This window comes from Macrotis lagotis, chromosome 4, assembly GCF_037893015.1.
Source record: "Macrotis lagotis isolate mMagLag1 chromosome 4, bilby.v1.9.chrom.fasta, whole genome shotgun sequence".
In the NCBI taxonomy this organism is placed as follows: domain Eukaryota; kingdom Metazoa; phylum Chordata; class Mammalia; order Peramelemorphia; family Peramelidae; genus Macrotis; species Macrotis lagotis.
Window position 1 is genome coordinate 163,612,068 of NC_133661.1, and position 23,519 is coordinate 163,635,586.

Sequence of the window (23,519 nt, forward strand, 5' to 3'; positions counted from 1 at the left end):
GAAGTACTTTTTGAATATTTAAAATGTCATGGGAATAACTTTATCTTGTGGTTAAAGACATGGGGTGGGGGGAGTAGTGATGTATCTTTGGGTTTTTTTTATGTGCTTTTTTTCCTATCTTTTTTCTTGATAATTTTTAGACAAGAGCACCCTTTTAAATACATTATTTTAGCTGTAACTTTGTTATGGGAAGTTTTTTTTAATTCTAAAAGTTCACCTCTTTTTGTGAATCACATTAAGATGCTATTGGTACAAGTTTTATCACCATATTTGAGGTTAGCTTTCATTCATCTGTGATTCACATCTGATGATTCAAATTATTCAGAGCACAGCTAAAAATCAAGTCACCAAAATATAGATTATCTGCTCAGTCTCATACCTTTTCCCCCTAAACTTTTAGAACTTGTATAGTTTTCTCATCCATTTGTTTCTTCCTGTTGTCAAGTTATGATAAAGGTGAGAGAAAATCTTTACAAAACTTACAGTAATCTCCCAAAAAGCTTTTGATAAAATAACTATCCATTTCTATTAAAAACACTTGAAAGCCCAGGTATAAATGAATTTTTCCTTGAAAGAATGAGAAACATCTACTTAAAACCACCAACAGGCATTCTTTGTAATGGTGATAATCTAGAAGCTTTTTTGAGTAAAATTAGGATGCCCACAACATCAGTGTTATTCAATATTATATTAGAAATACTTACAATAGCAATAAGAAAGGAAGAAATTTAAGAATTAGAATAAGCCAAATAAAATTCTTTTTATAGACAGTATGATCATAGACTTGGAAAATTGTAGGTATTCAACTAAAAAGTTAATGGAAACATTTAGCAAAATAGCAGGATATAAAATGAACTCAAATAAATCATTTCTGTATATAAAGAAGACCCTTCAAGAAGAGAGATTAAGAGATATCTTATTTAAAATAATTTTGCCAATACAAACCCAGGTATTCCATGACCATAAAACACTTTTTAATACAAATAAAGTCAAATTTAAATAATTTGCAGAAATATTAATTGTTTCTAAGTGGAGTCAAAATAATAAAAATTACTGTTTTGCCTAATTTAATCTACTTATTCATCATTCCAGTTAAATTAGCAAAAAAAATACTTTGAGCTAGAAAAAATGATAATAAAATGAATTTGGAAGAACAAAATTTCAAGTATATTAAAAGAATTAATGAAAAAAGTAAAAGTACTAAGCAGTACAAGATACTAATATGGCAATAATTATTTTTTTTTTTACATCAACTATTTCAGGCACAGAGCTCTAGGTATAAAAGTATAAAATATAAAAGTTCCTTCTCATAAAGAACTTACATTCCAGAGAATACATATAAAACACATAAACATTTATATATATATATATATATATATATGTATATATGTCAGTCAAATTTTTAAACTGTCAATAAATGTTAAGTTACTTTGGAAAGAGTGAAGTGCTTGGCCAATTAGATTAAAAATTAGGGAACCCATTTAACAAAAGTATTGGGATTGGTTGAAAGATTCAGACATATTACATATTCCTGGCATACGTATATTTCAGCTGAAAATACCATCAGGAGAATTTCTGTATTAGTGATTGGATCAGGTTCCCTTGAGAATGCTAAGGTGGACTTCTAATTTATTTTCCTGTATAAGAAATCTGTCAACTTCATTCCATATGCTATCCTGCTTACAGTGGGTAGACCTTGAAGACCCAGTATGATGCTTATAATTCTCACATAGCCAATTTCTTTCATCATGCTAGACACAATGGAGGTTTGCCTTTGCAATATCGAATCTATTAATTCTTAGATTTATACTAAAGCATCTTACTTTTTTTGAGGATTTGTTTTTCTTTTGCAAGACAATGGGGTTAAGTGACTTGCCCCAGGTCACACAACTAGTAATTTGTTTGAGATGGGATTTGAACTCAGCTACTCCAGGGCCTGTGCTCTATCCTCTGTGCCACCTTGTTCCTGAAAGTGTCTTAATTACTGTATTAAATTGCATGTAGGAAAAGTTCTTTCTGTTTTCATCTTAATTTGTTGGTCATACTCTACCCAACCTTGCAAGGAATTTAATCTCAGATGGGAAACCAGCTGTAGTTTTTGTTTTGTTTTGTTTTTTTAGGTTTTTTTGACTCCAGGGCTGGTGCTTTATCCACTACGCCACCTAGCTGCCCCTCAGCTATGTTTTTGCTTGGAGTTTTTTTAAAGATGTTTTTGATTTGATAATCTAAAACTATGGACTATAGAGTTACTTTTCCTATGGAAAAGATGCTTAGCCCTTCCTTTAATATAGTTCACTCACATTCACCAAGCATATTTGATTGCTGTTTGATGAACCACCAACTGTTGTGAATGTATATAAACTGCTTGTCCCACTTGCCACTATTGTCTTTAGTTTATTTTATTAGTAACCTGTTGGTCTTTTTTAACAAAATAATGAAATTACCCAGGGACTATGTTTCAAATACTTTAAAATGGTCAGAGTTGCAGGTGGATAAATGAAGATAATAAATAACGAAGACTCTCATAGGAAATTACAAGCAATAAAATATGTTGTATGTCTTACTAAGCAAGAGGATATTAAATACAAACCCCTTAATGTTTATTAAATGACTCCTAAGGGCGAGGCTCTGTGCTACCATTGTGGGATATAAAACTTTAAACTTTTGCAGGAGGTAAAGGATTTGAAGTTTTATGCTTTTCCATACACTGTATAAGGAAATTTTAACTTAAAAGCTATTTTTTTTACAGGATATATTTTATTTATTTTTTAAGAAAGATTTTATTTTGAGTTTTAGAGTTTTTCTCACATTTTTGCTTTCCTCCCCCACCCCCTAACAGAAGGCCTTCTGTTAGTCTTTATATTGGTTCCATGTTATACATTGAGCTCAGTTGAATGTGATGACAGAATCATATATTTAAGGAAGAAAAATAAATTATGAGATAGTAAAATTACACAAAATTACACAGTAAGATAATGTTTTTTTTTTTCTTCTAATTTGAAGGAAATAGTCTTTGGTCTTTGTTCCAAGTCCATAATTCTTTCTCTGGATACAGATGGTATTCTCCATTGCAGATAGCCCAAAATTGTCCCTGGTTGGTTGTACACTGAAGGGATGAGCAAGTCCAGTTTGATCATCACCTCCATGTTGCTGATAGAGGGTATACAATGTTTTTCTGGTTCTGCTCATCTCATTCAGCATCAGTTCATGCAGATCTTTCCAGGCTTCCCAGAATTCCCATCCCTCCTGGTTTCTAATAGAACAATAGTGTTCCATGACATACATATATTACAGTTTGTTAAACCATTCCCCAATTGAAGAACATTCACTTAATTTCCAATTTTGTGCCACCACAGACAGGGCTGCTATAAATATTTTTTGTACAAGTGATGTTTTTGCCCTTTTTGTAATCTCTTCTGGGTATAGATCCAGTAGTGGTATTGCTGGATCAAAGGCTATGCTCATTTCTGTTGCCCTTTGGGCATAATCCCTAATTGCTCTTCAGAAACATTGGATGAGTTCACAGCTCCACCAACAATGTATTAGTGTCCCAGATTTCCCACATCCCTTCCAACATTGATCATTATCCTTTCTGGTCATATTGGCCAGTCTGAGAGGTGTGAGGTGGTATCTCAGAGATGAAAAGTTATTATAGGGGTGGCTAGGTGGTGGTGCAGCACCAGTCCTGGAGTCAGGAGTACCTAGGTTCAAATCTGGTCTCAGACACTTAATAATTACTTAGCTGTGTGGCCTTGGGCAGGCCACTTAACCCCATTTGCCTTGCAAAAACCTTTAAAAAAAGTTGTTATTTTTAACTTGAAATTTTAAACTAATGATTTTAACTTAAAATTTTTAAATTGACATTACCATTATCCCCTATAAAAATTTTAGCAGTAAACAAATTTTGTGAGTGTCCCATACATAGGCTGCAAGATCATAATTTTTTTTAATGACATGCATGAGAGAGGAAGTGCAGTATTGGGAGTGAAAAACCAGATTTGGATTCTTCCAACACCTGGACACAAATTAGTTTTCATACCCTGGGTATGGCACTTAGTTAAACTTTAGTGAACAAGCTGCTAAGACTAAAAACCTGTTTTTTTTAAAAAAAAAAAAGAATGGAAGGGGAATATGTGCCTACTTATTTATCAGGCACTATGCTAAGTACTTTTTAATGAATATTATTGTATAATATTTTATTTGGTCCTCATGACACCCCAGTGAGTTATGTTCTATTCTAATTTGTAGTTGAAAAAATTAAACAGATCAGCTTAAGGTGATACAGTTGTTAAGTATCTGAGTCTATATTTGAACTCATATCTTCCTAATTCCAGACCCAGCACTCTTATCTGTTAAAAGTTATTGAAGGAGTTTTCTTGCATAGGCCAAAAGGGAAATCCAGCTGTAGCCAAGTGAATGAGTAACAGACTGTCTTTGAACCTGCCAAAAATTGTATAGCAAATACTAGAAGTATTATATTCAAAGGTTATATTCAAATGTATAGCTGCTTTGACTAAACTGATTAGCAAATAGATGAAAAAGGGGACAGCTAGGTAGCACCATAGAGAAAGTACAAGCCCAAATCTGTCCTCACACAGTTAATAATTACCTAGCTATGTGACCTTGTCAAGTCATTTACCCCATTGCCTTGCCAAAAACAAAACAAAAACTTTTAACAAAATGATATTAAATAGGAGTTGTTGTGCTAAAATTATGAATTTGCTCAGTTTAAATAGACTGACCTAAATGATTTTCAAGTTTGTAATGGGCAGATGTTCTTGACTTATTTATTACTCCTTGGCTATAGAAATTCTATAATGATGACATATATAAATATTTTTAACTTAAAATAACAATCTCATCAGTTGGGTCATTCTTTTTGGATCTCTTACAAATAGTGCGTATTACACATTTGGAGATTTTTTGTTTCCAGATTGGCTAAGTGAGGGGTGGCTAGGTGGCACAGTGTATAGAGTACCAGCCCTGGAGTCAGGAGTACCTGACTTCAAATCCAGCCTCTGGCATTTAATAATTATGTAGCTGTGTGGCCTTGGGCAAGCCACTTAATAACCCCATTGCCTTGCAAAAACCTTAAAAAAAAACAGATTGGCTAAGTGAATGTAAATTTCTATTCCTGTAATTGTCCCCACTCGATCGATTTTTTTCCTCTTTTTTTAAAAATTAGATTAAAAAGAGGTTTCCTCTACCTCATTTCTATTATGCCTAGCCTTAATCATCAAAAGGGTGTTGCTTTAGTCAAACTGAAAGCTATTAATAAGGACCCTAGTTTTAAAAGGCTTCCGTATCCAGTCCTCCTGATCCATATCTGGCCACAGGATCTCCTCATCAGAGGAGAAAGTGAGACTGGTGACTTTGCTTTGGTCCTCCCTCACTTAAAAATACAATTCATTGGCATGGCATGGCATGGCATTATATCCTAATGTCAAGGTCCTCTTCAAGAACAAAGGGAAAACAATAGCACAGCACCAAATTATTATAGTAACTTTTGTGTTTGACATATTTAGAGATTTAAATTTTGGGGGTAAGAATACTCTTATTTGTTAAAATAAGCAATCTGGAAGAATTTGTGTCTAGATTTGATTGCATTAAGTTAAAAAGTGTATGTACAAATAAAACCAACACAGACAAGATTAAAAGGAAAGCAGAAAATTTGGGAAAGTTTCTCAGATAAAAGTTTGAGAAGTTTCTCAGATAAAAGGTGTCATATCTTAAAACTATAGAGAACTTTGTTGAGAGTTTGAGTCATTACCCAATTGCTTACATGATTAAGCAGTTATATACATATGCTCTGAATAATTATGAATTAGCGAAATGGAAATTAAAACAATTTTGAGATCTCATTGGGTTGTAGAAAAATTGGAACCTTAATCTACTGTTGGTAGAACTTAACTGATCCAACCATTTTGGAGAGCAATCTGAAGTTAGGTCAAAGAATTATAAACTGTCTACCTTTTGATCGAGTAATACCATGATTTGATCTGTTTCTCAAGTTGATCAGAGGAAGAGGAGAAGACCCTATATATATTCTTAGCTCTCTTTGTGGTGACAAAGAACTCAAAATTGAGCTGATGTCCATCAATTGGGGAATGGCTGAACAAGTTGTGATAGATGATTGTGATAGAATGATACTTTATAAAATGATGAGCTCAGGATCTTAAACAACCATGGAAAGACTTGCATGATATAATGAAAAGTGAAATGAGTCTAACCAAAAGAATGCTATGTACAGTAACAGGAATATTTTCTCTTTTTATTTAGTATTTTATTTTTCCCTAGTTACATGTAAAAACATTCTTTTTAAAAACTTCCGAGTTACAAATTTTCTCTCTCCCACTTCAACCCCCCCCTTCATTGAGAAAGCAAGCAATTTGATATAGATTATAATTATGTATACATGCAAAATATTTCTGTAGTAATTTTTTTTTTTAGATTTTTCAAGGCAGTGGGGTTAAGTGGCTTGCCCAAGGCCACACGGCTAGGTAATTAAGTATCTGAGGTCGGATTTGAACCCAGGTACTCCTGACTCCAAGGCCTGTGCTCTATTCACTGTGCTACCTAGCTGCCCTTCTGTAGTAATGTTTTGAAAGAAAACATATTACCCCCCTGGCCCCAGGAAAAGGAACTGCAAGAAAAATGAAGTAAAAAATATGCTTCAGTCTATATTCAGATACCTTAGCTCTTTTTTCTGGGGATGGATAGTATTCTTTATCATAATTTCTTCAGAGTTGTCTTGGGGCACAGTATTGCTGAGAAAAGCCAAGACATTCACAGCTTTCTGACCATTTTTTTAATTGCTGTTACTTGAAGATTTTTCTGAGAGCATCCTGCTCATCAAGCAATATTTTTTGAAAAATATTTATGAGGGCAGCTAGGTGGCATAGTGGATAGAGCCACCGGCCTTGGAATCAGGGTTCAAATCCAGTCTCAGACACTTAATAATTACTTAATTATGTGGTCTTGGGCAAGCCACTTAACCCCATTTGTCTTGCAAAAAACCTAAGTGTGTGTGTGTGTGTGTGTGTGTGTGTGTGTGTGTGTGTGTGTGAAAACTGTTATTCACATTATAGACACTTAGAAAAACCTTTGCTAAGAAGTCTGTATGTGTTGGTTTTAATATAGATTTATAAATCTGTGTTGAATGATGGTCTTTGCTAGTGTAGGGTGGGGGGATAGAAGGCAGATGGTTGAGATAGTAAAATATAACAAAAATAAATTAAATTTTAAAATTATATTTATTTGGGGGCTACTTAATACAAATGCAAATAACCTCTCCTACCTATCATCCATTGAAGTTTATCATATTATAATTTATAATGCTAGTTATTCATTAAGAAAACCTTATGGGTGAGAAGTTTATACAAGTATATTTTTTTTATCCTTTTTGATGGAAAAAACTGCAAGATTTTGGTCCTATAAGAACCTGGAGCTGGGGGGTGTGGTTAGGTGGTACAATGGATAGAGCACCAGCCCTGGAGTCAGGAGTACCTGAGTTCAAATCAGTTCTCAGACACTTGCTGTGTGTCCTTGGGGAAACTACCTAAACCCATTAGCCTTGCAAAAACCTTTAAAAAAAAAAAAAAGAACCTGAGTAATAGTTTTCTGAAAAATTCACTTAAGTTGGCTTTCTTTTCCCTGGAAATGAGTTATTACTTTTCTTTTTCATCCCTTTAAGTAGATATCATGTGTGCAGAAATATGAGAAATGCTTTATCAGAAATGCGTAAGCTTCCCTTTTTATGCTTTTTTATTAGTCCTGTCTCCAGTTGTACTAAAAATGCCAAATTAAAAATTGTAATTTTCAAACACCAAATTAAAAAAATTAAAATTCAAAAAAGATTCGTATTCACACGATGTTAGCATAACTTAAGTGTGTCTAAATACTGATTTTTGTTAGACGAAGAGAGTTTGCAGAGAGAGAGCGTCGAGAGCGGGAACGCATTAGAATGATTCGTGAACGGGAGGAACGGGAGCGCTTACAAAGAGAAAGAGAGCGACTAGAAATTGAAAGGCAAAAACTAGAGAGAGAGAGAATGGAGCGCGAACGCTTGGAAAGGGAACGCATTCGAATTGAACAGGTGCATTCAGTAAAGCTTTTCATATTTGGTTACTAATAGTTTGACCCGAAGTAAAATTTACTTTGCTGTATAAAAAAAAGTAAGTCTGTTAGGACATAAATTCACCTACTGAATGTTAAGTACTAGATATCATTTCAATAATAATAAAATAATTTATAGTTGTTTGGCAAACTAGTAGCTGATAGACCTTTGTAGCAACATGTCCATATAAGTTGATAGTCTGATTATGGAATGGAGGCTGGAGTTTCAATCCAAACTCTTGTCTACTTTTAAGCACAAATGTGATATTTTTAGTCATATTTCCAGTTAAATTTTAACTTTTCATTTTTATCTAAATGAAGTTCATGAAGAGTCCCTTGCTTTACAGTTATTTTTGCCCCAAAACAAATAATTAGTGATACAACTGATGGTTGAACTCAGATCTCTTAAACTCATGTCTAGAGTTCATTTTTGCAACTGTTTAATTTTGCTTAGTTTCCACCTTCTCTGTTTTGTCATCCTTTTTTAAGGAACGTCGTAAAGAAGCTGAACGCATTGCTCGGGAACGAGAAGAACTGCGAAGGCAACAACAACAACTTCGTTATGAACAAGAAAAAAGGAATTCCTTGAAACGTCCACGTGATGTAGATCATAGGTAGTTCTTCACTTTCTGTTACTCACTGTTAGGATTGGCCTTTTTTTCCCATTATGCCAAAAGTTAGACAAGTAAGTGGCAAGGTGGCATAGTTCAGCATTCTTCTGGAGCAAAGGTAGCAAAGTAAAAGCTGTTCTGAGAGTGACTGTTGCATGCTGGCATACTAGTTAGTTGCCCATGTAAAATTTTTTATTTTTCCCAAAGCTTGTATATCGCATTACATATTTTAACCTCCTAAATTAAATAGTTAATATAAAATATTCTTAAGTGGTGTTGCCTGAAAGGAGAGAATTAGTTGAGAAGGTATTTATGGGAGCTCCTCTAACCCCTTACCAAAGTTAAGTGGTCCCAAAACCAGAAAGTATGAGGACCGTTGGCCAGAGTGAGAGTACATATTTCATATCTAAAATCATCACTGTTTTAAATTGATGGTTTATCTGTGGAGAACATTATTATTTCATGTATCAAATTTGTATGTTTCAAATTTTCCTTTTTTTATGCTTCCATTTAAAAATAGTCATTTAATCTAACATTCTTTTTCCCATTCCTACAAGGCGAGATGATCCTTACTGGAATGAGACTAAAAAACTGTCTCTAGATACAGACGCAAGATTTAGTCATGGATCTGACTACAATCGCCAACAGAACAGATTTAATGATTTTGATCACAGAGAGAGAGCCCGATTTCCTGAGGGTACAGCAGTACAGTCTTCATCCTTCGAGAGGTAGATTTACAATGAAAGATTATTTACACTTTCTTTAGCTTTATTGTTGGGTGGAAATGTTCGAATATGTTAGAATTTAGTCAAAAATTTTAAACAATAGATTTTTAGAAATGACTTTTAGAAAATTTGCTTAATGAGTTATGAATTAGAATTTTGACAGACAAAGCAAATAATGGCATAGAGCAGAGCTAGGTGGCAGTGGAAAAAGCAACTGACCCTGGAGTCACAGGGACCCAAATTTAAGTTCAGCCTCAGGCATCTGATACCTTACCAGCTGAATGACCTTGAGCAAGTCACTTAATACCCCCCCCACATTGCCTTGCAAAAACAAGTGATGATAAAGAGGCTGTCATTTTTATACTATTAAAAGAAAATGGCAGTTAACTTTCCTGTAGGGTAGCACAGCAAAAAAGTATATGGAAGGTTGTCAACTACTCTGCATTTCAATTTTTCTTGGGTTCTGAGAACAAATTCTTTGTCCAAAAAAGTTTTTTTGGATTAGTTTGAGTGGAAATGAGTCATTATTACATGAATATTACTTAGTAACATTAGAGACCATTTCCCTAAATTAGTTTTTAAAGAAGGCCATATAACTGAGAAGAGACAGCAGTTATTTTAGATGGGGAAGAAATGGAGAAAACATTGCTTCTGGGGTGATGGTTTTTTTTTTCCTTAGTTCTTTCAGGATAAGGAAAATGGAGATATTTAACTGTTTTAAAACTGTCAACAGGCGGGAGCGCTTTGTTAGTCAAGGTGAAGGCAAAAAAACACGCCCAACTGCACGGAGAGAAGATCCAGGGTTTGAAAGATACCCAAAAAATTTCAGTGATTCCAGAAGAAATGAACCACCACCACCAAGAAATGAACTTAGAGACACTGATAGACGAGAAGTGAGAGGAGACAGAGATGAGAGGAGGACAGTGATCATTCATGACAGGCCTGATATAACACATGGGAGACACCCAAGAGAGGGTGGTCCAAATCCTCCTAGGCAAACTAGTTGGAAGAATGAAGGTGGCATGAGCACTGAAAAACGGGACACAAGGTAATTTCCCTAAATTTTCTATGTTACCTAGACTTGTTTCTCTTAACAGAGTTATACTTGCTTTGGACTTTGCTGACCAAGATCCTTATTGCAAGTTTTTTTTTAAGGGGTGAAAGACCAGAGAGATCCGGAAGAGAAGTTTCTGGACATAATGTAAGAGGTGCTCCCCCAGGAAATCGAAGCAGTGCTTCTGGTTATGGAAGCAGAGAGGGAGAAAGAGGAGTGTTGGGAGAAAGAGGAAGTGGTGGACAGGTAAGTATCCACATTTGGTATGAATTTTTTTGTTTTGTTTTTGTTTTTTTAAGATTGTTTTTTGAATTACAGGCATGACTCCAATTAATATTGCCCTAGCCATTATTTAACTGTAGTTGTTCAAGTCTAATCAAATTCTGCAAAACACTGCTTTAATATATATTTCATTTGTTCACTATCTGAAATGTCCTCCAATGATTTTGTGGAATCACTTAATGATACTAGTCATATTGCCTGTCTTTCATTTACCTTTGGGGAAATGTATATCAATTCTCAAGAGTACACTGCTATTACTTAGAGGGGTCTTCTGATTATTTCTCCCACTTAGAGAAATTAATCTTGTTAAATTTGTTATCTGTATTTACCATTTTTGATGATGGGACCCATAACTTAAAAATTCTTAAAGATTAGCAGATTTTTGTAATTACCTGTATGTTGAAAGAATAACTTACCCTTAAAAAGGTAAAGTCTGAGTGAATTTAAGGCAGGTAGTTCTTGTTAGGCTTCCATGTCCCAGAAAGTATAAATGATATATCAGCATGTCAGACATCCCACATAAGTTAGAGAATTAGACCTGCTTGATTGCATAACCTCTGGTTATGTATCAGTATTTCCACTGGAATATTTGATGATTACTGAGAGTTTTTTAGCTTTTCAGGGAAGAACAACAGTTTACATTTTACTGATTTTTTTTTTTAATTTTAGCAATTGTTTTAAAAAATTTTGAATTTCAAATTCTTTCCCTTCATTATGTCCCCGCCCTCCAAGTTGACCAAGCAGTTTTGATAATAGGTTATATATGAATCCCTGCTTTTAGATGTCTGTTGTTTTGAGTTTTACAATTTTTCCCCTAATCTTACTTCCCTCCCTCCACAGAAGGCAATTTGTCAATTTTTACATTGTTTGCATGATATACATTGATCCAAATTGAATGTGATGAGAGAGAAATCATATCCTTAAGAAAGAAACATAAAGTATAAGAGATAGCAAGATCAGACAATAAGATAGCAGGTTTTTTTTTTTTCTAAATTTAAGGTAATAGTCATTGTTCAAACTCCACAGTTGTTTCTCTGGATACAGATGGTATTCTCCATTGCAGAGAGTCCCAAATTGTCCCTGATTGTTGCACTGATGGAATGAGCAAGTTCATCAAGGTTGATCATTTCCCCCATGTTGCTGTTAGGTTGTACAGTGTTTTTTCTGGTTCTGCTCATCTCACTCAGCACTATGGTACATTTCTGACCAAGTCCAATCACAGAGATAGATAAGAGAGCAGAAGGTCAAAAATTTTATATAGCAACTAAGTTGACAATATTACCATGATCCTCTCTTTAACACATCTTTCAGCATTACTCTGAAGATCGGCATGTGGTTGAACGCCATGGGCGTGAAACAAGTGGACCAAGAAAAGAATGGCATGGTCCAAGTTCTCAAGGCAGTGGCTATCATGACACAAGGAGAATGGGTGATGGCCGAGGGGGAGCAGGCATGATACCCCAGCATACAAGGTAAAATAACTCTTAATAATGCTTTTCTGTGTTTTTTCCTTCCCTTCATCACATAGTGTTGATCACTAATTTTGTTCAGTATACCTTACTTTTTGTTAAAAAATAAAAAATATAATAATGGTGCTGTTTTTCCCTTCTTGGATGATTGTTTACATCTTTTCATCAGTAGTTGGCATATGACTTTTATTTATTTTAATGAATACTTTTTTATTGGCTGATCACTTTGGAGAGTGAATATTTAGATGAGGAACTATACACTTCAGATTTTTTTTCAAGGCAAGTGGGGTTAAGTGACTTGTTCAAGGTCACATAGCTAGGTAAATCTTATGCTGGATTTGAACTTGGGTCCTCCTGACTCCAGGGTCAGTGCTCTATCCACTATGCCAACTCACTGCCCCTTTCTTTAGGTTTTTAACCTATTATTCCTTCTTAATGGAGAGAAAAAAAATAGTAGTCCTGTGTTTTAGCATTCCAGAAATTCCTAGAACACATCAAAAAATAATGTACTTGGGGGCTGTAGCTAGGTGTCACATGGATGGACCATTAACCCTGGAGTCAGCAGGACCTGTGTTTAAATTCAGCCTCAGACACTTTATAATTACCTAGCTGTGGGACTGTGGGCAAGTCACTTAACCCCATTGCCTTGCAAAAAAAACAAAAAGCAAAAAAAAAATGAAGAAAACCTGAGGATGACTCTTTGCTTAATAATAGACAACATGGTAGAGAGCTGGCCTCTGTTTCAGAATACCCGAGTTCAGATCATCCTTCTGAAGCATGAATCATTGTCTGACCTTGGGCAAATTACATACCCTCCTTCTCATTTAACAATTCAGGCCTGTAAGTTTCCAAGCAGGTGCTGACATGCACTCATAAGAGGAAATTTCTCAAAGGAAGTCCTCTTTTTTTGAAATTAATTGGTCTGATTCTCTCGCTACCACTGGCTCCAGTCAAGTCTGAACTGTCCAACCTGGCATTTAAGTTAAAGACCTTTTATAAGCTGAATTCATCCAGTCCCTAAGCCTTAGCTTAGACAGTAGAAATCTTCATTCTGTCTAGCCACATATATATAAATGCCCCATGCTCAGCTTTAACTTCAAGACTTTGCTTGTGTTCTAATTTCTTTTGAAATCTTTCCCTATCTTTAGAATCTAGCTCACATGGCAATCTCTTCCTTAAGGCATCTTAAACAAAAAAAAATTTCACATCCACTTATCTTACCTTTTCATATTTTTAACATTTGTATCTCTCATTTTAGCAATTACTTAGATACTACCTTATGTTTCAGGGACTTTTGGGGGGGGTGGTGGATAAGGCAATGAGGTTAAATGACTTGCCCAAGGTCACACAGCTAATAAGTATCAAGTGTCTGAGACCAAATTTGAGCTCAGGTCCTCCTGACAACCAGAGCCTGTGCTCTCTCCACTGTACCACCTAAATTATGCTTCAGTTTTTGATGATGTGTCAATTCTTCCTATTTAAATTAAAAACAAGTTGCAGTCTAAGTCACATTTGTTTTATGTATTCTTTGGTTCCTGTATTAGATGCTTGATTTCTGGATGTATATGCATTGTGTATGCTTAATAAAATGTTTTGTCAATATGATCTTTAACATTCTTTAAAAATTTTTTCCAGTAATTCATCACCAATTAATAGAATTGTACAGATCACAGGCAATTCTATGCAAAGAGGAAGTGGCTCCGGATTTAAACCATTTAAGGGTGGACCTCCCAGAAGATTCTGAAATGTGCTGCTTTACATGGTTTCAAGATAATTTATTGAAATCTCTTATAAACTTTTGACAAGTCAAAGGACAAATGACTTATCTAGGAGTCCAGTAGAACTCCTTTTCCCCCCTTTTCTTTCTTTTTTAAAAACATGATTGCTTTCCTCAATTTGAGATGGTATTTTAATAGTTATGTTGTAATTTTAAATAGTTTTGTGTATCTTTTGAACATTTTTTTTCCTTGCAGCACTAGAGTCCCATTCAAGAAGCAAAGAATATTGGAATGGAAACCATTTTGTTTTAACACTGTGTGAATATGAAGAGTAGTTTGCAACTGTGTAATAGTCATTTAAGTTACCAACATTAGCTCTGTGGTGTCAGGCTTTAGAATTAGCTACTTTGTCACAAGATACATATTTATGACCTCCATTTTGAAGGTTATATAAGCTAAGAAAAACATCTGCTGTCTAATTTGTAGAAAATCAAATTGTTTCTTGCATTTCTGAGTATTATGTAACCTATTTTTGCAGAAGGTACTGTTACATTAAGTGCATCTGTGTATCCCAGTAAAAATACTCCTTTTTGAAATAAACCTTCATATTCTGTATAGTTGTTTAAGTCTTGAACATTTTTAATTATACAATGAATGTAATTGAGTTTGTGTGGGAATATACTAAGTATGATGAGGCCTTGAACTGTGGATGGAACTTTTACTGAATTGTACCAATAAGTTTGTGTCTGGATAATCGACTAGGAAACAATATCTGATGGATAAATTCCATCTTTCAGAATTGTTTTCCATGTTCCCAACTTTGTTGAGATGTGGAAGAAATCCAAACTTGAAATCAATGAATCCCCTTGGATTTTATATGTAGGAAGAATCGCTGCCTTTGTTAAATAAAAATTCGCACCTAGAATTGTATGAGTCTTTGTGTTTCTCCCTTTAGGTCAAAATCACAACGTCCTATGATAATAATGTAGTCAAAATCAAAACTGTAGTAGATCACCAATGTTAGCTTATAAAACTACTTTGTCTTTTTGCAATAGACCTGTCAGCTCAACTCTTTAGCTGAACTCACCCAAGTTGAAAGAAATCTTGTTACAGAAAGGTATCTGCTGTTAGCAGTATAATTTAACACATCCAAAATATAATTAAGCTTCCTCAAAATAGGTCCACCACTATAATCTATGCTTAAAATTATATTTTGATTTTGAGGGAGAAGTCATTCATTCCTATCAATTCTGCCTCATGCTACATTAAAATGCCCCCCAAAAGTGATAAAGGACGGGAAATCCTGTATTTAAAAGATTTATACACCAGTGGTCACTTAGATATATAAAAATCCTAAAATTCTTTAAATTTTGTCATTTTAAACAATTAGCTTAGTACCTTCTTTTAGATGTATAATTTACTGTCTTTTGTTAAATATCTTAAAATCAGGCAGAATTAGTGCAAGTTGAAACTAAAAGTTAAGTCTTGATTTATAGACTTATATCAGCTTTTTTCTCTTAACCATACATTTGACAAATTCCTCAAAAATTCCCGATTTCTTTAGATGTCACAAACCAGTCATTGTTTTAAGTGTTTTAATCCTTCCTGTTACATAAATTCATAATCTGTTACCCTAAATTCTTCACTCCCTAGGATACCCTATATCTGAACAAATCCAAACAAATAGGTACCAAATTTTAACTGATTCTGCCTCTTAAAGTATCTCTCATTTTTCAGTACCTCCTGCCTGAGATGCTTAAATGGTTCCAAATCCTTTTTCTTCAATGTATTCTCTATACTACTGTAAAATTAATATTCCTTAAGCACATAGGACTGACCACATCAGTCCCCTACTCAAGAAGTGGCTCTCTGTTGCAACTATTCACAAATTGGCTCTTATTTCAAGTAATTGTATTATTGTATTATCACTATGTCATTTTCTGATCCCTTGATGTCTTGGAATGTTCCTCCTCTTTACCTTCTAGGATCCCTAACTTTCTTGAAAACAGCTTGTGCTTTCTCCTTTAGGGTCCCTCCCTCTAGTTTGTTTATACAAACATTTAAGGTAATTTTGTCAGATAAGGAGTTCTCCCTAATATCTACCTCAGATTGACTTGATATTTAATGTCTCTTGATTAGTTGGGGGAAATATGATAATGTGAAAGAAAACTGAAGATAAACTTCTCAGCAGAATTTTCATTCACTAGCCATCATTCTTTCCCTTTCTCCTCCTGAATGTTTCCTCTAAATGTAACTAGTTCCCCCCTATTTGGTTGTACTGTATAAAACTACCCTGCACCAGTCCCTTTTCCTATTGTCCAAGGACTTTTCACTTCTGTAATTCCAAAATGTAAGTCAAGTGTAATTTCACATAATATTTCTTGATCATTATTCTTTCTGATGCCAGCCTCAAGTGTTTGGTAGGCATTAGTATTTTTGAACTGACTTCCACATAGTGTGTGTGTGTGTGTGTGTGTGTGTGTGTGTGTGTGTGTGTGTGTGTTGTATTTTTAGGGTTTTTTGTGAGGCAAATGGGGTTAAGTGGCTTGCCCAAGGCCTCACAGCTAAGTAATTATTAAGTGTCTGAGACCGGATGAACCCAGGTACTCCTGACTCCAGGGCCGGTGCTTCATCCACTGGCCACCTAGCTGCCCCCACATACTTTGAAATGCTAGATTATTCATTAAAGAGGTTTTTCCCATCTGTGAGTTACTATGTGTTTACAACTGCAGTTTTAGATTTGAATTCAGCCAAAATGTGCTGAATTTGAAATGTATTTCAAGGTAATATTAGTAATTACTTTTATAAAAGTTTTTAAAATGTTGGGGGTTTTTTGGTTCTGAATTCTCTGTCTTTCTCTTCCTTGTCCTATTCCCGTTGAGAAGGTAAGAAAAACAACCTATTAGAAATATGTATGGGGCAGCTAGGTGGCACAGTGGAAAGAGCACAGGTCCTGGAGTCAGGAGTACCTGGGTTCAAATGTGGTCTCAGATACTTAATAATTACTTAGCTGTGTGGCCTTGGGCAAGCCACTTAACTCCATTTGCTTTGCAAAAACCTTAAAAAAATGTATAGAGATGCAAAATAAATTCTTGTGTTAGCCATATCAAATAGTAAAGAATAGTCCTAGTCTTGAGTCCATCAATTCTCTACCTGGAGATAGATAGCATGCTTCATCATGAATCCTTTTGAACGATGGTTGATCCTTACAATATCTTTGTATAAATTGTTCTGTTCATACTTCACTTTGCATCATTTCATATAAGTCTTCCCAAATTTTTCTATTTTAGTGTATCAGGACAGTAAAGTTGATGTTGTTACATTGAGTATCTCACCATAAATGATTTTGAAAAAGTATGTTACAAAGTTCAGTAAGTTTGTAACCTTGTGCTTTTATTACAAATTTTTATAAAAAAAACATTGAACATCAGTATAATAAACTGAAATTGCTCACCATAATTAAATTATATACATAAAATATAAAAGTTTATACTTGGACTTGATATTCATCACTCCTAAGCATTCACCTGAGTTTTTAATGAGAGCTTTTAATGCTATCTTTTCTTAGTGTTTCCTTTTCAGTGTCCTTTGCTCATTTATCATCCATATCTTAACCCCATTGTATGAGTGTGCCTTAGTTTTTGTTGTGATATTTTCTAACTGTTGTTCATCTCAATAATTTTTTAACATTTCTAGCCAAATGATTATCAATTATATATATATATATATGCATATACACGTGCATATATGTATGTATATAACAAACTCCAATCCTTGAATCACCAGATAGCTTGCTAAACTTTTCTGCTTCTCCCTACTGTTGTCTACCAAGAAGTTAATTTTTGTCCACTGAGCCATATACTTATTTCTATTTGTACAAGCTTCTCCTTGGAGAATGCAAGCTCCTTGAGGATAGACTATTTCCTGGTTGTCTTTGAATATAGTGTCTAGTGCCTCTAACCCTCTTAAATACCTGTCTGAGCTTATCCATTCTTCATTTTTTACTTTGATTCTAGCTTTCTTCTTCCTCCCCCCTCCCATTTCATAAAATTCTTTCCAGCTTTCATTTTATTCTTCATTTAGCCATGTCACAATGGATAGAACAGCTGTAGAGTCAAGAAGACCAGAAATCAAAGCTGACCTTAACTACTTCTTTGCTCTATGACCCAAGTCACTTTACTCTCTTATTTGCCTGAGTTTTCTAAAATGTAAAAATGGTATAATAATAATAATAGTGCTTCCCAAATTGTTAGGAATCAAGTTAGATAAAAATTTTAACTTATTATTATCATATTTGCTATTCTTAATTCATTGTAATTTTACATTATATAATTAGTTTGATTCATTTAACAATTCCCATGTAGTTGAGTTTAGGATTTCTACATTTAATAACTCTCCCACATCACTTTTGCATACTCATAAGACTAATTTAAAAATTTGCTCATATTCAGTTAAAACTTTTTCATTATTTAGAAATTCATCAATAAACAGTATTTCTATGGACAAAAACCAGAAAAAAGAATATATTAGGTTTTGAATCTATTACAGATTGTTTCTTATAAAATTTTATTCATTTCTTTGGTTTTGTCACTTAAATTTCCTTTATAGTCTTCATCTTCCAAAGCCATCTCCAATAACAATTTTTTTATGGAAGAAGAAAAATATCAAAATAGCCCATTGAAAAAAAATCTGAAAATAATTATGCAGGTGTTTTCTCATGTCTCTTTGGAAACAGACTTTTTCTTCGTAATTTGTACAAAATGCACTTTTGTGTTTTATGTTTGGTTTTACTTTCTAGTTACATTGTTGTGATCATGTATATTTTGACTTTTTACTTTTGTATTAGTTTATGTCAACTGCCTGTTTCTCTCTGTATTCATCACATTTTTCATTTCTTAGTAATCCATTGCATTCATGTGCCACATTTTGTTAAGCTATTGCCTAATTGATAGGCATCTCATTTGTTTCCAATTATTTTCTGTCATATAAAGTGCTTTAAATATTTTGGTATATATGGAGACTTCCCTCTTATCCATAACCCACTTGGCATATAAACTCTGGTAGTTAGTGTTAATCCTGTTTTCATATTTTTATTTGCAAAATTCTGCATTGCTTTCCAAAATGATTGTACTGTTTTACAACTCCATCGATTGTGTGCCTCTTTCCCATAATCTCTCCTCAGTGGACTATTCTCATTTTTTGTCCTGTTTGCATGGTGGTAGATAAAATATCAGGGGCTGTTGTGATTTGAATGTTTTGTATTAATTTCAATTTGGAGCATTCCTTCATATAGTCATTAATAGTTTGCAGTTTTTTTTAATTTTATATTCTCTACCTCTGATTGAGGAAATGACTTTTGGTTATATATTTATATAATATAAATTATTTGCATTATATATAAAATATATCAATATGCTACATAGGGTCACATATACATTTAGAATGTTTTGAAGTATGGTATAAGATACTAGTCTAAGACTAAATTCTGTCAGACTGGTTTCTAGTTTTCCTAGCTATTTTTACTAAACAAGTTCTCTCCTAAATAATTTCTATTAGTTTATCAAATTCCAAGCTACTGAATTGTTAAATATGATAGGTGGTACAATGGTTAGTGCCTACTCATCTTCCTGAGTTTATATCTGGACTTAACTTACTAGCTGTGTGACTCTAGGTCAAATCATTTAACCCTCTTTGCCTTAGTCATCACATGTAAAATGAGCTGGTGAAGGAAATGACGAACCAATATTTTAGCCAAAAAATTCCAAAGGGGAATCACAAAGATTTGGACATGACATGACTGAACACAGCAATAAATCTGTTCTATTGATCTTTTTAAACTATTGTTATATAGTTTTGATGGCTGTTAACTTTATAATTTGAGGTCTGAAAGTGCTATTCCCCTTTTATTTTTCATAATTTCCCTCAGTTTCAAATCTACATGTTTTATTTTTCCAAAGGAATATTACCATTTTATTAAGTTCTTGAAAGTATCCCTTTGGAGGCGGCTAGGTGGTGCAGTGGACAGAGCATGGGCCCTGCAGTCAGGAGTCCAAATGTGACTTCACACACTTAATTACCTAGCTGTGTGGCCTTGGGCAAGCCACTTAACCCCATTTGCCTTGCAAAAACCAAAAAAAGTATCCCTTTGACAATTTGATTAGAGTATTAAATTTGTAAATTAGAGGTAGTATTGTCATTTTTTATCAAATTGGCATAACTCAAGGAGCATGGATTATTCCTTCAGTATTAATGTTTTTAAATTTGTAAAAATTGATTTTTGAATTTTGCAATTTTTCCCCTAATCTCGCTTACCTCTCATCCTCCACAGAAGGCAGTCTGTTAGTTTTTATATTGTTTCCATGCTGTGTATTGATCTCAATTGAATGTGTTGAGGAAGAAACCTATCCATAAGGAAAAAAAATAAAATATAAGTTTTTAAATTTTTTAAAAGAGCAATTTCTATTTGCATCTTTACAAGTATTTTATATTCTTTGGTTGATTGATCTTTAGATATTTTATGCTTTTTGTAGTAGGCCTCAGCACACTTTTCATCATGGAAGATGCCCTTGCCTCAGTGGTACCCTCTCCTTGGAAGATCTCTCCAACTCTTAAATCCTCTTCTCTGATTTCTGTGTTTTTGCCTGAACCTAGCAGGTTTTGAGGAAGTATTCAGGTTCATTCCTTTACAATTGCTAGCTATATCTCTCTTGACTTTTCTTCCATGCCACTTGTTTCCTTCTGCCCCCCCTCCAAACTCTCCCGTCCTCTTGCTTTTCCACTCCCCTTCGTGTTATTTTCTACCACTGAATGTAAACTCCTTGAAGGGTATTTCCAGCACTTAGCACTTTGTTGAGCAAATTGTAAAAACTTAATAAAAGCCTGTTGACTTGACTCCTCCTCAGTTTGGTTATTCTGCTTTTTTTGAATCTGAGCAAAAGTTACTTTAATTTCTTTGAGATACTTTCCCAAAAGTGTGGTGATGACAATATTTGCATTTGATTTTGTAATCCATTTTCCAAGGCCTTGATTAAATTGAAATTTTTTATTAAATTTAAAAAAATTATTGATTATATTAACAACATGCAGATAGTTTTCAGCAATCTTTTTTTTGTAAGGTTTTGAATTTCAGATTTTTCTCCCTCTTCCTTCCCACCTCCCCCCGAGAGTGGTCTAATAATATAAGATATATACATACAACTGTGGTCAACATATTTCCATATTCATGTTGTGAAAGAAGAATTGGAAGAAAAAAGGAAAAAAAAACTTATAAAATAGTAAGCTTTGGTCTACATTCACAGTCTAGTTCCTTCTCTGTATTTGGATGGTATTTTCTGTTACATGTCCTTTAGAATTAATTGTCTGATTAGAAGAGCAGGTCTGTCAAAATTGATCATCACAGTGTTATTATGTATACAATGTTCTGGTTCTGCTAACTTCACTGAGCATCAGCTCTTGGAAATCTATCTGGGGTTTTTGTGAAGTCCCTGCCCCTCATTGAGCTTACATAGTACTCCACATTTGTATACTACAACTTGTTCCACCATTCCCCAGGTGATGGACGTCTCCCCATGAACCAACCCTGCTGAATGTCGCCCAATGTTACTGTTAGTGTATACAATGTTTTTTCTTTTGTTAAAGATTTTGAGTTTTACAATTTTCCCCCTAATCTTACTTCCCACCCCCCACAGAAAGCAATCAGGAGTGGAGACCAGTGGGTCAGTGCAGGGACAGCAGTGGGGGGGGGGGGGAGCCAGAGGACCAGCTTTACCAGCAGAGACTTTGGTGAGATGCCGGTCAAGAATCAACTTCAACTGAGGAGTCTTTGGCTGGGGGATGGGGAGGTCTGCATGACTGGAAATCCTCCAGCTCCTTGAGGGACCTGAGGTCCATACTTTTGGAGCATTCTTCCAGGAACAAAGGTAGCTGTGCCCTCTAGGCCCCCCCCCCCCCCCCCATCCCCTCAGGTGCAGCTGTGGACTCCAGAGAGCACTCAGCTGAAAGGGAAATTGGCTTATAGCCCATTGTTAAAGGTTAACTCAGACCCTGCTGCCCCTGCTCAACCTTTCCTCACTCCCTCCAGGATTGGGAGAAATGCAACCAGCACCCCCTACTGACTAGCCCTTGGAATTACTAAACCAAGTGAACAAAGCCTCTAGGATCTTCAAAAGCAAAGCCTGCTCCCCAAACAAGCAAAAAGGGGGGGGACCCATGGAGAAATACTTAGAAGGAGCAGATTCTAACTCAGAGAAATTTAGCATTTCTGAGGAGAATATGAATTGGTCTCCAGCCCAGAAAGACTTCCTTAAATCTAGAAGTTTAAAAATTAATTGGAAAAGTTGGGAAAATAAACTCAAGAGAAAATTAACATGTTGCAAGATAAAATGAACATCTCATAACAAGAAAACAAAACGTTGGAAAATACAATTGGACAAATTCAAAAGAGAATAATTCAGATCCTCAATTGGGCAAATGCAAAAAGTAATTCAACTCTACACTTGGGCAAATGGAAAACTTCAAAAATTGGAAAAGGAGTTCCAAAAGATTAAATGAAGAAAATTTTTTTCAAAAAAAGAAATCTTATAATTTGTTAGTTTTGTTATTGAAATGGCCAATTATTCTCATAGTTTCCTAATATTGAACCTACCCTGCATTCTTATTATAAATTCTCCCTGATCATAGGGTTAATCATTATTCTAGTGATAACTTGAAATTTATTAAAATTTTTGCTTCATATTGATTAGAGACATTAGAGAAATCAGTCTTTAACTATCTCTGATTTGACTCTTCCAAGTTTAGGTATATGCATCTTATTGGTGTCATAGAAGCAATTTGGCAGAATTTCTTCATCTATTTTTTTTTCATGTAACTTATATGGGGTGACTGGGTGGCGCAGTGGATAGAGTACCAGCCCTGGAGTCAGGAGTATCTGAGTTCAAATCTGACCTCAGATACTTAATAATTACCTAGCTGTGTGGCCTTGGGCAAGCCACTTAACCCCATTGCCTTGCAAAAAAAAAAAACACCTAAAAAAGAGAAACCCTCAAATAGTTTATATAGCATTGGAATTGTTTTTTAAATATTTGGTAGAATTCACATATGAATCCCATCTGGCACTGGAGACTTAGGGAATTTATCGATTGTTTCTCCAATTTCTATTTTTGAAACAAGTATTTGCATTCCTCCTCTGTTAATCTGGGCAATTTATATTTTTGTAAATATCCATTTCGAGTATCAAATTTATTGGCAAAAAATTGGGCAAAATAGCTCCAAATTATTACTTTAATTTTCTTCTCATTGGTGGCAAGTTCACTCTTTTCATTTGTGATACTGGTAAATTTCCCTAACTGCTTTGGCTATATCCCACAAGTTTTGGTATGTTGTTTCATTGTTGTTATTTTCTTGGATGAAATTATATGTATGATTTGTTTTTTACCCACTTATTCTTTAAAATTAAGTTATTTAGTTTCCAATTATTTTTTAGATTTTCTTTTCATGGCCCTTTATTACATGTAATTTTTATTGCATTATGATCTGAAAAGGATACA

At 34.4% G+C, this 23,519-nt stretch overlaps 1 protein-coding gene across 6 annotated transcripts in view; it reads left to right on the plus strand.

Moving 5' to 3' along the window:
- The window catches only part of SLTM (SAFB like transcription modulator), a 51,850-nt gene extending 36,951 nt beyond the window's left edge, over nt 1–14,899 (plus strand). For 4 of the 6 annotated variants that reach the window (XM_074234559.1, XM_074234562.1, XM_074234560.1 and 1 more), the window contains 7 exons: nt 7,915–8,095; nt 8,605–8,729; nt 9,284–9,454; nt 10,131–10,499; nt 10,607–10,751; nt 12,099–12,259; nt 13,892–14,899. In XM_074234559.1, coding sequence (XP_074090660.1) covers nt 7,915–8,095; nt 8,605–8,729; nt 9,284–9,454; nt 10,131–10,499; nt 10,607–10,751; nt 12,099–12,259; nt 13,892–14,000 — 1,261 coding nt within the window. In that variant the 3' untranslated portion in view covers nt 14,001–14,899. The remainder of the gene's footprint in view (nt 1–7,914; nt 8,096–8,604; nt 8,730–9,283; nt 9,455–10,130; nt 10,500–10,606; nt 10,752–12,098; nt 12,260–13,891) is intronic. The other 2 variants (XM_074234561.1, XM_074234564.1) reach the window with 1 other exon arrangement.
- Nucleotides 14,900–23,519: the final 8,620 nt, after the last annotated feature.